Source organism: Boleophthalmus pectinirostris, unplaced genomic scaffold (genome assembly GCF_026225935.1).
Source record: "Boleophthalmus pectinirostris isolate CB_2022bp ecotype Guang Dong unplaced genomic scaffold, ASM2622593v1 HiC_scaffold_16, whole genome shotgun sequence".
NCBI classification, from domain to species: Eukaryota; Metazoa; Chordata; class Actinopteri; order Gobiiformes; family Gobiidae; genus Boleophthalmus; species Boleophthalmus pectinirostris.
In genome coordinates this window covers 637961-654429 of record NW_026571095.1, presented here as the reverse complement: position 1 = coordinate 654429, position 16469 = coordinate 637961, and the positions used below count along the sequence as shown (strand labels likewise).

At 40.1% G+C, this 16469-nt stretch overlaps 1 protein-coding gene across 1 annotated transcript in view; it reads left to right on the top strand.

Annotated features, from left to right (window-relative positions):
* Window positions 1–14315: 14315 nt before the first annotated feature.
* cadm3 (cell adhesion molecule 3) overlaps window positions 14316–16469 on the top strand; it is a 299737-nt gene continuing 297583 nt past the window's right edge. Inside the window, exons 1-2 of the mRNA XM_020941238.2 lie at window positions 14316–14328; window positions 14540–14589. Of these exons, the coding sequence (XP_020796897.2) occupies window positions 14316–14328; window positions 14540–14589 (63 nt within the window). The remainder of the gene's footprint in view (window positions 14329–14539; window positions 14590–16469) is intronic.

Below are 16469 nucleotides of genomic sequence, written 5' to 3'. Positions count from 1 at the left end.
TGTAAATAAAGTGACCAAAATGAAGAAAGTGATTGACATGAATAAAGTGACCAACATAAATAAAGTGACCAACGTGAATAAAGTGACCAACATAAATAAAGTGACCAATGTAAATAAAGTAACCAACGTAAATAAAGTGACCAACATAACTAAAGTGACCAATGTAAATAAAGTAAAGTGATCAACGTAAATAAAGTGACCAACATAAATAAAGTGACCAGTATAAATAAAGTGATCGACATGAACAAAGTGACGAACATAAAGTGACCAGCATAACTAAAGTGACCAACATAACTGTGGTCACAACTGTGCCATAGTTACCATAGCAACCAGACTAAACATCCAGGATACTCTGATGGGACATGTATACAGGAATATGAGTACCTAAACTTTCCTGCAAACTTAACCAAATCCCATTATTATTTTTGTCTACTTCTTTTGTTTTTTGGAGTGATTTATTTATTTTTTTCTCCAAACCCACGAGCAGAGTTTAATACGCCGTCGTTTATTGACACAAGAATCTCGTCCTTCTTTCTTCATCCTCATTACGACTAATGCTCTTTTCTAATGCGGATCATTCTCATCCCTCCCAGCGACACCGCTACTTTTAATTCCTTCGCTCTCCGCATCTCCGTTTCTCTCTTTCGCTTGTTGGCCGCCTTGTTTCGTTCTTTCTCTCTCTATCCTGCCATCTCTCTCAGATCTCTCACCCTTTCTCTCCTCTCCTCTTTCTCTCTGCCTCCCTCTCTCCCCTTCTTATTTCTTTCTCTCTCTTTGTCTCCTTTGCTACCTTGTTTCATTCTTTCTCTCTGTCCCATCCTCTGTCTCATCTCTCTCACTTTCTCTCTCTCTCTCTCATCCCCTTTCCTGTCACCCACCTTTCTACCCTCTCTCACTCTTTTTCTCTCTTTCATCTCCCCCTCTCTCTCTTTCTCTCTGCCACACCCCCTCTCTCCCTGTCCTCTCTCTCTCCCTCTCTCCACTTCTCATTTTCGCTCTTTTGTCGCCTTGTTTTGCTCTTTCTCTCGCTATCCACTCTCTCTTTCATCTCACTCTTTCTCTTATTTCTTCTCTCTCTTTCTCTTTCTCCCCTCTTCTCCATTTCTCTCTCTTTCTCTTGTTTGCTGTCTTGTTTCATTCTTTCTCTCTGTCCCACCCTCTCTCTTACATCTCTCACTTTTCTCTCTCTTATTTGTTCTCTCTCTCTCCTCTTATTCACACTCATTCTCTCTTTTCTCTCCTCTCTCTCTCCCCATCTTTCTCATTCACACACTCCCTCTCTCATCCCCTTTCCTGTCACCCATCTTTCTACCCTCTCTCGCTCTTTTTCTCTCTTTCATCTCCCCCTCTCTCTCTCTGCCACACCTCCTCTCTCCCTCTCCTCTCTCTCTCCCTCTCTCCACTTCTAATTTTCTCTCGTTTGCTGCCTTGTTTCACTCTTTCTCTCTCTATCCCACTCTCTCTCATCTCTCACTCTTTCTCTCTCTTATTTCTTCTCTCTCTCCTCTTCTCCAATTCCCTCTCTTTCTCTTGTTTGCCATCTTGTTTCATTCTTTCTCTCTATCCCGCTCTCTCTTATTCACACTCTTTCTCTCTCTCTCCCCATCTCTCATTCACACTTTCTCTCTCTCATCCCCTTTTCTGTCACTCATGTTTCTCCCCTCTCTTGCCCCTTGTCTCTCTCTCTTTTATCTCCTCTCACTCTCTCTCTCTTTCTCTCTGTCACACCTTTCTCTCTCTCACCCTCCTTTCTCCCTCCCTCTCTCCCCTTCTCCATTTCTCTCTCTTTCTCTCATTTGCCATCCTGTTTTGTTCTTTCTCTCTCTATCCCACTCTCTCTAATCTCACTCTTTCTCTTATTTCTTCTCTCTCTTTCTCATCCTCTCTCTCTCTCCTCTTCTCCATTTCTCTCTTTCTCTTGTTTGCCGTCTTGTTTCGTTCTTTCTCTCTCTATCCCACGCTCTCTCTTATTCACACTTTCTCTCTCTCTTCTTCTCTCTCTTTCACCCACTCTCTCTCTCATCCCCTTTTCTGTCACTCATGTTTCTCCCCTCTCTTGCCCCTTTTCTCTCTCTCTTTTATCTCCTTTCTCTCTGTCACACCCCTCTCTCTCTCACCCTTCTTTTTCCCTCCCTCTCTCTCCTTCTCCATTTCTCTCTCTTTCTCTCGTTTGCCTTCTTGTTTTGTTCTTTCTCTCTCTCCCGTCCCCTCTCTCATATCTCTCACTTTCTCAGCCTCATTTGTTCTCTCTCTCTCTCTCTCTTCCTCCTATTCACTCATTCCCTCTCCCTCTCCTCTCTCTCCCTGTCTTTCACCATCTCTCTGATTCACACACTCTCATCCCCCTTTTCTGTCACTCACCTTTTTCCCGCCTTTCGCTCGTTTTCTCTCATTCATCTCCTCTCAATCTCTCTTTCTCTCTCACACCTCTCCTCCCTCCCTCTCTCTTTTCCACCTTGTCTTCCAGCCCTGGGAGGTGGAGGAGGTGTAAATTGCGTTCTTTCTATATCTCCGTCCTCCGCCTCCTCTTTTCTCGTGAGGTTGGACGTGTGTGAACGAGGAGACTCTCATTACGTTTGTCTCACATCAGCTTGAGACTCGCACTGAATTTTGAAGCCCCAATGTGTAACATTTAACACACAAAACAGACTACAATAAAAGCATGTTTACTTTTTATTTTATCTTATTTTTTCTGTTTTTGGAAGTGTTTGTTGTACTGAAAGACTTCCTTATGCATCTCCACAACCCTGACTTTTGTTTGAATAGGGCCTCAAACGAACAGAGCCTCTCCTGTTTGTTTCCATGGTAATGTTGTTCATTTATTAGTGTTGTAGTACTTGAGACCGGTCTTGGTCTCGAGACCAGCCTCGAGACCATTTTTTTACAGTCTTGGTCTCGTCTCAGACTCGGCTGCATTTGGACTCGCTCTTGTCTTGGACTCGAGGTTTGACCCTCGTCGAGTGTGATCATATTTCATTACGTCCGCTGCTGTCGGCAATAAACTTTTAACAGCGACACGTGATTGATGTTTGCCTAATAAAAGTGCACAAATGCATCTGTATTTGTCACATGTTTGTTAAATGTGCAGAGGTAAATCCCACTGCAAAACCACTAAGAGAATGGAACTCCAGTTAGGAACTTGACAAAACAGGTTGAAAAATCCTACTCACTTTGTTCACTTTCTTCACAGTTTTGTGTAAAGTGTCAGTGGAAGTTCTCTTAAACACGAGGTTCTCAAACTGTGGGTGAGGGTCCTAAAGTCTTAATGAACATTAATCAGAAAAATGGAGATAGATTATAAAAACAAAACAAAATATATTTTATATTTAATATTTGTGCCAAAATAACTGTAAAATATAAATAAATAGAAAATCACAAAGATGGTCATTGTGATGGTCGATGGGCCGTGGTCTCAGTCTCGACCTTTAAAAGTCTTGGTCTTGTCCTGGCCTCAGGACCCTGTCGTCTCAGGACTGGTCTTGTTCTTGATTAGTGCACTCTTGACTACAACACTATCATTTATGGAATCAGTTTTGGGGGTTTTGTGGTTATTTGATTTCTACCTTTTTGCCTGATGTTTTAAAAGCAATCTTTAAACTGTATGACTCAAAGCTGAGTCCATATTCATTTGGCTATAAGTATGCCATTAAACGTAATTATCTCCAAGGAGAACGTATGTTTTTTCTAAGTGCTTTTCCCAGGACATTCTAACCGTGAACTTCCTGATTATTGGACAATAAAACCCTTTATAATTAGATTCATACACAGCAGACTTATTATGACATGAAGAGCTGCTTATATTGTCTCTTTGGTTTTTATGATACTCGTAGTTGTAATTCCCAATCTGGAACTTGGCTCTAAATGCACCCCATAACTTCTAGCCTCAATGAACTTTGACTGGAGCTGAACATTGTGGGTGACGTCACACTCACTTATACTGTTTCTTTATAGCTTATGGGAAAGGCACGTTTAACTTTATTTAAAAAAAAAAAAAAAAGATCAGGTCTGATGTGTGCTTTCAAGTCTCTGCGTGAGTCTTGAGTTTTGGTGAAGCTCGTGCAGATCCTGGCTCACACTGATTAGAGTCTCCAGTACATTTACCCACTAACTCTGCTCCACTGGCTGCTGCTACAGGGAAATCCTCTGTTTGATCCGATTTGGGGCATTATTTATGAGCCTGGATCACATTAGCAGAGTGGTTAACAGTCCTGGGGCAGAGGAAAACGTGTGATTGGTTAACTGTGGACATCATGGACTGAGCAAAGGAACAAGGCAGAGGTGTAGAGCAGTCTTCATTTGGTCAACTCAAATATGTCGAAAAATATTATATTGAAGTAAACTATGGACCACTCCACATTGTGTCCATGTTCTCCACTCCACAGATAACACATTTTCAAAATATTATATTAGGCCTATATTAGAATATTTGGTTTTCAATTTTCAATCACTACAAAAAAAAAAAAAAAAAAAAAAAAAAAAAAAAGCAAGTAAATAAATACATTTAAAAAAGTAAGTAAATAAAAAATAAAATAAAAAATAAAAATAATTAAGTAAATAAAAAATAAAAATAAGTGAGTAAATAAATAAATAAAAATAAGTGAGTAAATAAATAAATAAATACAAATTAGTGAGTAAATACATAAATAAATAAATACAAATAAGTAAATAAATACATAAATAAATAAATAAAAATAAGTAAGTAAGTAAATAAATAAATAAATAATCTAAATTGTGATAGTTAAAGGTGGACTGTGTAACTTCTCTTGCTGGTCTCCATGGAAATATTTATTCCTTGGCCGGTAAAGTTCCATAGTGTAGCATTAAACATCCTATATGAGCATGTTAGAATTACCACATCAAAAACAGACCTGGAGTTGTGTTTTGTTTGTTGTTTATTGTTTCACATGAGTAACCCTGTGTTATCAGCCTGTCTACATCTACAAACCTCAAAATGCTCTGTTCCACCTGGTGATGTCATCAGTGTTTTAAAGTTAACAGCCTCAATTTAATTTATTTACTTTAGAATAACCCAAACGTATCAATCTTTCATGTATTCATTATAAATAAGTCTTTTATTGCAAAAACAAAAAGCATTGTCACCAGATTGTCTCCATGGAAACAGTATAACGCATCAAATCAGCACAAATCAAACCCTCCACCAGAAAAGTTACAGAATGTGTCTTTCATTCATCCTCCCTCCTGTTCTTGAGCTCAGTGCGTCTCTCTGACCTCGCTGAACTCGTGGCGGCCGGTTAAAGATCGTCCTGTGCCGTTTATCCGCGTAACCCTGAGTCACGCCAACCACCAGATTAGCTTTAGCATTAGCCCCGATGCTATTAGCGGAGATGCTAATCCAGGTGCAGCGGAGCTCAGGAGAAACCAGGCCAAAGACACAAACCACCTTATGAGCTTTAATGACTCGGTTTGGGATCCACACTGGAGCAGTACTGTTCATGTACAGTAGATGTGTTTTCTAATGAGGTGAAGATTGTCTGAGCCTCATTAGAACCGCAAGTCGCTTTAAAAATGATCAAGATTTTGTTCTGGATTTGGTCTGAAATGATCAGTCTGAGAGGTTCAAAAGGAGCTTGGAAAATCTTGGCATTGTTCTCACTAACTACACAAATACAAAAGACAAAAAAATAAACCTGATTTAGTCCTGAGTTTAGATTTTCCTAGTTTTCCAGGTTTAGGCTTAAGTACTGGTTCAGACCTGGTTAAATCCTGGTTTAGATCTCTTTTAATCCTGGTTTAGTCCTAGTTTTGACTTTGGTTTAGTCCTGATATAGACCTGGTTCAGTCCTGGTATAGACCTGGTTTAGACCCCTTTTAATCCTGGTTAATCCTGGTGTAGACCTGGTTTAGTCCTGTTTTAGATCTCTTTTAGTCCTGGTTTAGTCCGGGTTTAGATCTGGTTCAGTCCTGGTTTAGACCTGTTTTAGTCCTGGTTTAGTCCTGGTTCAGTTCTGGTTTAGACCTGGTTTAGTCCTGGTTCAGACCTGGTTCAGACCTGGTTCAGTCCTGGTTCAGACCTGGTTCCAGACCTGGTTCAGACCTGGTTCAGACCTGGTTCAGAGATTCAGACCTGGTTCCTGGTTCAGACCTGGTTTAGTCCTGGTTCAGACCTGGTTCAGACCTGGTTTACCTGGTTCAGACCTGGTTCAGACCTGGTTTCAGACCTGGTTCCTGGTTCAGACCTGGCAGACCTGGTTCAGACCTGGTTCAGACCTGGTTCAGACCTGGTTCAGACCTGGTTTACCTGGTTCAGACCTGGTTCAGACCGGTTCAGACCTGGTTCAGACCTGGTTCAGACCTGGTTCAGACCTGGTTCCTGGTTTCCTGGTTCAGACCTGGGTTTAGTCAGACCTGGTTCAGACCTGGTTCAGACCTGGTTCAGTTCCTGGTTCAGACCTGGTTCAGACCTGGGTCCTGGTTCAGACCTGTTCAGACCTTTCAGACCTGGTTCAGACCTGGTTCAGACCTGGTTTTAGTCCTGGTTCAGACCTGGTTTAGTTAGTCCAGACCTGGTTCAGACCTGGTTTAGTTTCCCAGACCTGGTTTAGTCCTGGTTCAGACCTGGTTTAGTCCTGGTTCAGACCTGGTTTAGACCTGGTTTACCTGGTTAGACCTGGTTCAGAGACCTGGTTTAGACCTGGTTTAGTCCTGGTTCAGACCTGGTTTAGTCCTGGTTTCAGACCTGGTTTAGTCCTGGTTCAGACCTGGTTTACATATTGTAATGGTGTGTATGAGGTGATACAGAGGAGTTCATTTGCAGAAGCACACAGGTGTTGGTGTTGGTGTTGGAGTCGTGCAATTTTCACTTTGTCAAACGTTTCCTAAATTGATTTTAGGTGCAATTAAAACGAGAGTTCACCAACCTGCTGTATTTTCATCCATGGTTACAAAAACATGAAAAATGTGAGAACTTTTCACAACTGGAATATGTGTTCTGTTATTATAGTCCTCACTTCAAAGTAAAAAAATAAACCAGGTCTTGCAATGAAATGAACTCATCAAAAGGGCTAAATAAATATAAAACAATAATTCATCTCCATCTGTTTTGAGTGATTTCCAGCAGGTTTCTCAGTGCTCCCTGCTCGTCCCCTGTTGTTTTGCTTGTATGTGGTCTGTGTCTGCGCTCACACTGTTCCTCGGAGTGTTGTTGTGAGTTTAGCCTGCGGCAGACCTGGGGCTTTGGCTGTAATAGCTCCTGTTTGAGACCCGTCTGTGCAAAGGTCCATCTGTAATCTCCACACTACAGCCCACTTAAAGGTTCTGAGCTTTAGTCCATGTTAGAATCATGTTACCTGCTCAAAAACACACCTAGAGTTGTGTTTTGTTTCATTCACTCATGTTTGAGTAAATCTTTATTATTAATCTGTCTGCATCTCCAAAACTCCAAATGTTCTCTTCCATATCGTGATGGGAATTTGCACGTTAACAGCTCCTTTTACCTTCAGTTCAGAAGAGAAATAAGTCCCTCTCAAATAACAATACACTCACATAACCAGTGTTGGGGAGTAACAGATTACATGTACCAGCGTTACATCATCAGAGTACAAATTTTGAGTAACTGTATTCAGTTACAGTTACTGTTTCAGTGAGTGGTAATTGGATTACAGTTACTTTGTTGAAATAAATGGATTACACAGTGGTATTTTCCTGTTTTCACATTTTGGGCTATATCCCTTTTTTTTTATTTTTTTTTCTGTAATTTCATTCATTACCATAAACTTAAACCAGGACTAAACCAGGTCTAAAAACAGAACTAAACCTGGACTAAAACAGGATTTAACTGTCTCCTCCCATGCACTGCACTGTTAATAACCTGATTCCGCATCATTTTGAGTAAAAAACATCAAGTATTACCAATTTTTACTGGGCTGATGCCTTTATGTTTGTACTGAAAGTTTTTTTTTTTTTTTTTTTTAAAAAATATGACACTAACAGCAGGTGGACATAATTGAAGGCAGCAGTGAGCTCATATAGAAAGCATTTCTCTATCAATAATATTTTTAATATGCTTAAGGAAAGACTGGGGTTTTTATTGTCTTTTAGCAGATAAAACTTGTTATGTAAACATATCCTAGGCTTTGCTTCTCTACAGCAAATCAAGTATTCAGACGTTACTCACTTTAAGTAGATTAATGGATTACGTTACAAACTACATTTTGGGGTGTGTAATCTGTAATCTGTAGGGGATTACATTTTAAAAGTGACCTTCCCAACACTGCACATGACTAGTTCATAAAGCTAGTTCATAAAAATCTGGCTGTTTTTGCAAATGTATGTATATATGAACATTCATCCATCCAAGTGTGATGCCCACAATACAAGCATGTAGATACGGAAATATCATCTACAATATACGTGCAGAAAAAAAAATAATAGGAAAAATAAAATAAAATAAAATAAAGAAGATTCCCATCCCAACCCTTCTCAGCTCATTATGTAAACCACACACATAGCACCAGCAGTTAAATATGAAATATTCCTAAAGGACACAAATCACAGCAGGTACGTAGTGGCACATTTAAATTTGTCAACACCTCCAAATTAGAAAAAATAAGAAATAAAGCATTGCCATACCTGAAAAAATCTATCTGTTCTTGCGCTTAATGCATATTTAAGTTTTTCAAGTTTTAGAAATACCACCATATCTTTGAGCCACAGCGAAAAAGAAGGACATTTGTCAGATTTAATAACAATATACATCTTGCAATTACACAAGTAAACGCTATAAGTCAGTGATCCCAAATATGGCAATGAGAGGACGAGCGAAAACAAACAAACAAACAAACAAAAAAAAACATGTGGCTGAGGTGACAAGGAGAGAACTTACTTACACTTATCACATCTGTCTTCAGTTTCTGGGTATATTTCAGTAGTTTTCTGATTTTTAATTGCAATGGCAACGGTGCTACTTTTTCACCACTGTCCAACCCATCAGCTAATATGTGAATTTAAAGTTTTGACAGTTCCACTGCTCGTTTTAATGGACAGTAGTACGGCATTATGTCATTCAGGGTGTTTTCATTGCTCAAGAATTGAAAATCCTGCATTCTTACTGTGAGAGGACTCGCCTTGCCACTCGTCTACAGATCTGCTTGTTTCCATGGCGATAGATAAGTTCAACTACGGCTTATATCGTGGAACATTCCAAGCAAAGCAATAACAGACCCTGTACCAGAAAAACGAAGAAACCCCAATTTTCCTTTTTCGTTGTCATGTGGTGTAAAGGTTTTCCCGCTGCTGGTTCCTCGTCTCCTTCGCTCCTTCCCTCCTTGCGTCCTTTCCTCCCCGTGCCTCGTCTTTATGTTTATGTAGACGGGAGTTCCTTTGAAGCGCTCTCAAGCAGATGTTTATTCCTGAAGAAAGAAAAAAAAAGAAAAAACTCTCGGTGCAGGAACAAGATAATGCTCCATCGTGAGTGTAGACGTGTGTGGAGCTGTGACAGGCTGCTCCTCTTAAACTCCCCATTCACACTGAGTTTTGTGAGAGGACACACTCGAGTATTTACCGCTGAAAAGACTCACTTCTTTTCCTTATCGCGCTTTTTACTTTGCGCGGTTTGTTTTTTGGGGGGGTTACATACTCTCAACATTTTCTTTAAAGGACCTGTATTTTCTGATCTTTGTTCTAATGTTTCCTCATCACAAACAGATCTGGAGTGTTTTGTTTCATTCACACAAGTTCTTCTCTCGAACGGAAAACACTCTGTTCCACCTTGTGATGTCATGTGGAGTGTGAAGAAGTGCTCCTTTGTTTTTTTTTTTTTTTTTTTTTAGCTCCATACATCTTCACGTGAATCATTTGAATCATTTCAGCGCCGGAATTGCCAATCTCTACTGAACTAAAAGTAAAAGGTAAAAGTTAACTTGGAAAATGCTTACGACATGACATCATAAGGTGGAACAGAGCGTTTTGAGGTTTGGAGATGTAAACAGATTAATACTAAAGTGTTACTCAAACATGTGTGAATGAAACAAAACATAACGCCAGGTCTGTTTTTGACGAGGTAAAAACATTCTTGAAAACTTCCAAGAATCCATTTTTGCATCATTTTGGACCTTTAAAGATGAAACATTCTATCACTATTATATTCAGGGTTCCCACGGTCATGGAAATTCTGGAAAAGTCATGGAAATTGAAAATTTGTCTTTTTCCAAACCTAAAAAAAATCATGGAATTGTGCATGAAAGTTATGGAAAAGTCATGTGATTTTAGTATCTCTTTCCCACAACTCCAGCGTTCTCTCTTAAGTTCTTATTAGACTATTCTGATAAATTCCGAATGTCTGCACCTTTTGTTTGAAATGAGTCGGCAATAAATGCACTGACAGGATTTTGGATGTTTAAAAACTATAATCCCAAACCATAATGTGAGTGGAAAGGAAAGGAAACATTTCATATTTAGCCTTAAAAGTCTGATCAATTCTATACATGTAGGTGTTGTAAAGTCATGGAAAATTCACTTTAGGTAATGAAAAAGTCATGGAAAATTTTTGAAATTTTGTCAATTAAAAAGAGTGAGAACCCTGTATATTTATAGCCTGATTCATCAGCCGGTTTCTACGAAGTGAAAAGAAACTGACCTCGCAGTGTTAGAATTTTGTTCGCTCGACAGTAGGCAGGTACTTTTTATCATTTAACCAATCGCTGCTATTTGGTCGTGACATATGTAATGCGCCGCTAACGGGGCTAACTGGTATATTAATGCTTTTCCCAAATCCCGTAGAAAGAAGGGCAACAACGTCTTTCCCCTAGATAAAATTCACCAAACATTCTCTTTGTTCCGGCTTTAAATCCTCGATCTTGGGAATCGTTGACAACACTGAATATATGACTCTTTGCTGATTGGCTGGTACCCGAACTCGCACTTCCTGGGTTTTTGCGAACCGTCTAGTGTATTTTGATTCCTGACCTAGTCGCTGGACACAAATGAAATTGAGCGGAGGCATTAGGTGGTGTCAGCCTGGCTAGTATACTTGTAGATCAAACTATAAAACATGACATACTGCAAGAAACACAAATGTTCAAATCATTTCATTTTGTAGACTTGTACTGTAACAACTGTTACTTCAATAACAATATGACTAAAGTAGGAGTAAAAGGTTGTATAGAGGAGTGGCATGCGTGACACCACCGTCCTCCTCCATAGCTCCCTTAGTAGAAACACCTCCTCCCGCCTCCTTACTCTAGAAATCACTCTTGTTTACATCCAGTGTGTGTTCAGAATTACTCTTGAAGTGACCTGTCTAGAAATAATTTAGCGACCGACACGTCAGTCTTTAGACCCTTTGTCTGCTTAATTTGCACAATCGCTGGAAGGAATCTCCAAGAATCACCTCAGTTTGGCTTTGCTCCTCTTCTCCTTCTCTTCTTCTTTCAGCGACCTCAAAAACTGACTTTATTTTGCGGCGAATTGGTCGTGGATTCTCGTCCGCCATCTCAACAGACTTTGTGCGAACTGCGAGGAAGCTACAATTTAAAAAAGCCTCTAAGAACCGCTGCATAAACCACGTAATCCCCGCGCGCCACGAGTCAGTTACACTAGAAACGTAGGCAGTTTGATTGACAAACTAACAGCCAATAGAAAATGAGGGAGCCTCGTTTTCTATTGGCTGATGTTTATCTGGCCTCACTACATCCACAGTTGATAGATTTTCATTCTTTTTTTTTTTTTTTTTTTTTGGTCATCATAATTACAAAGCTGCTGCATCTCTGTAATGGTATTTGAAACTTTCATTGACAATTTGAAACTAAAAGAAAAATCCTCCATACAACCTTTAAAGTATATGGCTAGAAAAGTACTCTGTAGTGTACAAAAAATAGGTCGTCTCTGTGGTCATTTTTGAATAGGGTGATCAGACAGTCCCAGTTTGGAGTCCCAGCAGATTTATCCAAAACCACTCATTTGTCCCAGTTTTACACAAGAAATGTCCCAGTTGTCCCAATTTTTGACCAATTTGTTCCCCACTAGCAGTAAACAGGGGGATATATAGTCATTTGTTAAGTTAAAACACAAAAAAAAAATAATAATTGAAAGTAGAGCCGACAGAAGTCCCTTTTATTTACATCAACCATTCCAACCCGGGTGTGTCCCAGTTTTAAATATTGAAAATCTGGTCGCCCTAAGTCCTCAAAATGGTGCCCATAAAATTAAACATGCAAGTATAGTGACAACAGCACTGGGGGCGCATTGTAATTACCAAGAGAATTCAGTCGGAGTTAATTTTCCACTATGCCTCCACTAACGCTAAACTGGGACAGTGTTCATGATTGGCTGCAGATGATGTGATTTGGGTAGCATTGTTTTAGAGAGGTTTTTTTTTACGCTTTACGGCAAACTGGCTTTTAGTATCTGGCATCTCAAAGTGTGGAGCTCATTCTGCTTTTCGATTGGACGACCGAACTGGAAGAACTAAAACGCAAATTCTAAGCATGCAACTTGAGTACAACTTTATTATTAAGTCTTGTCAATTGGGAATCATTTCTAGATTCTACTCTGGTCTCTGAAAGTTGTGAAAAGCTCTAATAAATAAACTCATCGTGGTGGATATTTAAGATGTTCTGAATGGTTTTTAAAGGCCCTATATTACGTAGCTTGACTCTTGTGAGCTTTAAGTCATGGACGAATGAACTGGAAGAACTAAAACACAAATCCTAAGCAAGCATTGTCCATTTTGTCAACTGGACAAATGTTTATTTAGGTTGAAAATGTTTCACAGGTCATCCAAGCTGCTTCTTTACTTGTGGTCAAACGCTGGTGGACACTTCCTTATATCTGCCTGAAGGGAGGAGCTAACTACTCTGAAACTACTCTGAAACTAACACCCTACTAGTTTACAGTTTCTGTTTGTTAGCTCGACCTATTCATCTGGACATATTAACAGAATCCTTCAGGACCATAAAGAGGGTTTTCACACCTATGGCCCTGACCTGGCTACACCTGTTGTTCTTTGTTTTTAGGTTTAAGAATGGAGTTGTAGATGGGAGACTGATGACGTCTGAGGCCTCCATTTCTGTTCAAGGATGGATTGTCTTTCTTAACAAAAATAGCCTCTTTAGCTCCTCTCTCAAACCAGTTCTTTTCTCTGGCTCAGATCTGTACCTGACTGTCCTCAAAGGAGTGGCTCGTGCCTTTTAGGTCCAGATGTACAGCAGACTGAGGTCCTGTGTTGCTCTCTCGTCTGTGTTGGTACATCCTCTTGTGAAGTTTCTGTTTCTATTCCTCCACTGCAGTCTTCACTACACTGAATGGAGTAGACCACATTGCTTTGTTTGTGGCTTGGTTTTTTGTCCTCTCTGTGGACCAGTTTCTCTCTTAAAGTGTTTGTAGGTTTGAAATAGACTGGGATTTCATGTTGTCTGAATATCCTCTGTAGTTTTTCAGAGGCGTTTTTTCGGAAACTTTCCTTGGATGAGCTGTGAAATGTTTTCAACCTAAATAAACATTTGTCCAGATAACAACTTCAATTTCTCCTTTGCCATGGATTCTACCAAGCCAGGCTGGTGCCACCTAGTGCCTCCGCTCAATTTCATTTCTCTCCAGCGACTAGGTCAGGAATCAGAATACACTAGACAGTTTCTAAGAACCCTGGAAGCGCAGTTTAGGGCAGCAGCCAATCAGCGAAGAGCCAGACATTCTGTGTTGACAACAGTTTCCGAGATCGAGGATTTAAAGCCGGAACAGAGAATGTTTGGTGAATTATATCAAGGGAAAAGACTTTATTGCGGTTCTTCCTACGGGATTTGGGAAACACTTAATATACCAATTAGCCCTGTTAACTGTACATTACATACATCATGACCAAATAGCAGCGATTGGTTAAATGACAAAAAGTACCTGCCTATTGTTGAGTGAATGAATTTTAGCACTGCGAGGTCAGACGATTTCTTCGAAGTGAAACTGGCTGATGAATCAGGCTAGATTCTACCTGGACGACTGAGGGATTGTATACACATCAGGTTCGAATGTTGTTACCTCCTCAAAAACAGACCTGGAGTTGTGTTTTGTTTCATTCACACATGTTTGACTAACAACCTTTTCTCATTCTGTCTACATCTCCAAATCTAAAAATGCTCTGTTTTACCTTGTGATGTCATGACGTGGTAGTTTTCAAGCTCTGTTTTATGTTTAGGTCAGTAGAGATTGACAATTCCAGGACTGAAATGATCCAAATGATTCTCGTGAAGACATGTGGAGTTAAAAAAAAAAACAAAAAAACACAATGAACCTCTTCCTTTATTTCCACATGACATCACAAGTTGGAACAGAGTGTTTTCAGTCTGAGACAAAACCTCTAAGCCTAAATGTGCAGGGTTTGTGCGTTAAACACGTGTGAAAGAAACAAAACATGACTCCAGGTCTGTTTGTGACGAGGAAACTACATTCAAACATTTGCACTTTAAACCTATAAAACCACCAAAGTACTTTAATTACTTACTAAAAAATGATCTTACATTTTCTGTAATCTTTTCCCTCTGCGTAACTTCAATACCAAAACATATTGAATTACCCTTTTCCACCGCTGTAGATTCTCCCCGTTCTAATCTATGGCTCTCTGCTTCATTATCCAGTCTCTTCATATCTCACTAATCATACAGCTCCATCAGAAGCTATCAGGGGAGCGCGCTAACTCCCATAATTCCATCTGATTTGAATACTTTCACACATACTCGCCGGATTCTTGCCTTAAAAACCTCCATTATCCAGGGTCATTTGTATTCCCGTCTCCCTCTCCTCCGAGGCCCATCTGCATATCTCCCTCTCCCTCTTCGACTTGTTCTCTTCTCATTGAAACACGGAGCTTGGTAGAAGTGACACCAGAGTCCTCCCCGGTGTCTGAGCGCCGCTGTGATGCATGATGGGAGCTGGCGTCGATCCGTGGTTGGACATTTTGGGGTAATTTGGAGGGTCGCTGCTCGGAATTCCAACTCGGCTCACAGCGAAATTGAGTTCTGGCCTTTGTGGAGGAGAGAGTTTGCTGTAGAGCTTGTACCTGTAGGTCGTTTTTTGTGCGTTATTGTGATGAAATTTAGTCAGGCGGTTTTGTATTTATGTAGAACAGGGTCAAAGGTCGAATACTGGAACAGATACAGAGCGCAGGGACACAGACTGGAGGGTCAGGAGATCGAATCAGTCAAATAAGTTGGTTTTATTTGTGTTTTTTAAAGAATCCATGCATCATTCGTTTTTTCAATATAAAACCAAAAATAAGAAAACGAAAAAGCAACTGTTTTCTTCATTATTTGCCTCCAAAACTAAAATGAAAAAAAAGATAACAATTCATTCTTTTCAGTTTTTGATTTTGTGTTTAAATGAGTAATGGAAAAACAGCGGCTTCTCGTTTACGTGACTTCAACTGCGATGTCGGACTTTTGTCCCGTATACAAACTGAACCAGGTCCGGGACCAGACCAGAACCAGACCCGGACTGAGACCAGGCCTTAGACCAGAACCAGACTAGGACTGAGACCAGGCCTTAGACCAGAACCAGACTAGGACTGAGACCAGGCCTTAGACCGGGACCAGACCGGGACTGACACTGGGAACAGGACCAGGACTGAGATCGGGACTGAGGTCGGGACCAGACCAGGACCAGACCGTGATTGAGACTGGGACTAAGACTGAGACCAGACCAGGACTGAAAATGGTTTAGTACTGGTTTAGTCCTGGTTTAGTCTTGGTTTAATCCTGGTTTTGGTTTAGTCCTGGTTTAGTCCTGGTTTAGTCCTGGTTTAGTCCTGGTTTAGTCCTGGTTTAGTGCTGGTTTAGTCCTGGTTTAGTCCTGGTTTAGTCTTAGTCCTGGTTTAGTCCTGGTTTAGTCCTGGTTTAGTCTTGGTTTAGTCCTGGTTTAGTCTTGGTTTAGTCCTGGTTTAGTCCTGGTTTAGTCCTTGGTTTAGTCCTGGTTTAGTCTTGGTTTAATCCTGGTTTTAGTCCTGGTTTAGTCCTGGTTTAGTCCTGGTTTAGTCCTGGTTTAGTTTATCCTGGTTTTCCTGGTTTAATCCTGGTTTAGTCCTTGGTTTAATCCTGGTTTTTGTCCTGGTTTAGTCCTAGTTTAATCCTGGTTTAGTCTTGGTTTAAGTCCTGGTTTAGTCCTGGTTTAGTCCTGGTTTAGTCCTGGTTTAGTACTGGTTTAATCCTGGTTCGGTCTGGTTTAGTACTGGTTTAATCCTGGTTCGGTCCGGAATCTCAGTTTAAGTCATGTAAACAGGAAACAGATATTATCCGTTTTTTCCATTATTCATTTCAACACGAAAAATGAAGAAACAAATCATTATCTGTTTTTTCATTTTGGTTTTGGAGAAAAATAATGAAGTAAACACTTTTTTCGTTTTCTTATTTTAGGTTTTATATTGAAAAACAAATGAACGAATGATACACATATTTAAAAGGTCTACTGCACACATTTTCTAGTGGAGGATCTGCTACTTACTTGTCTCCATGGAGATGTTATTGCTATGC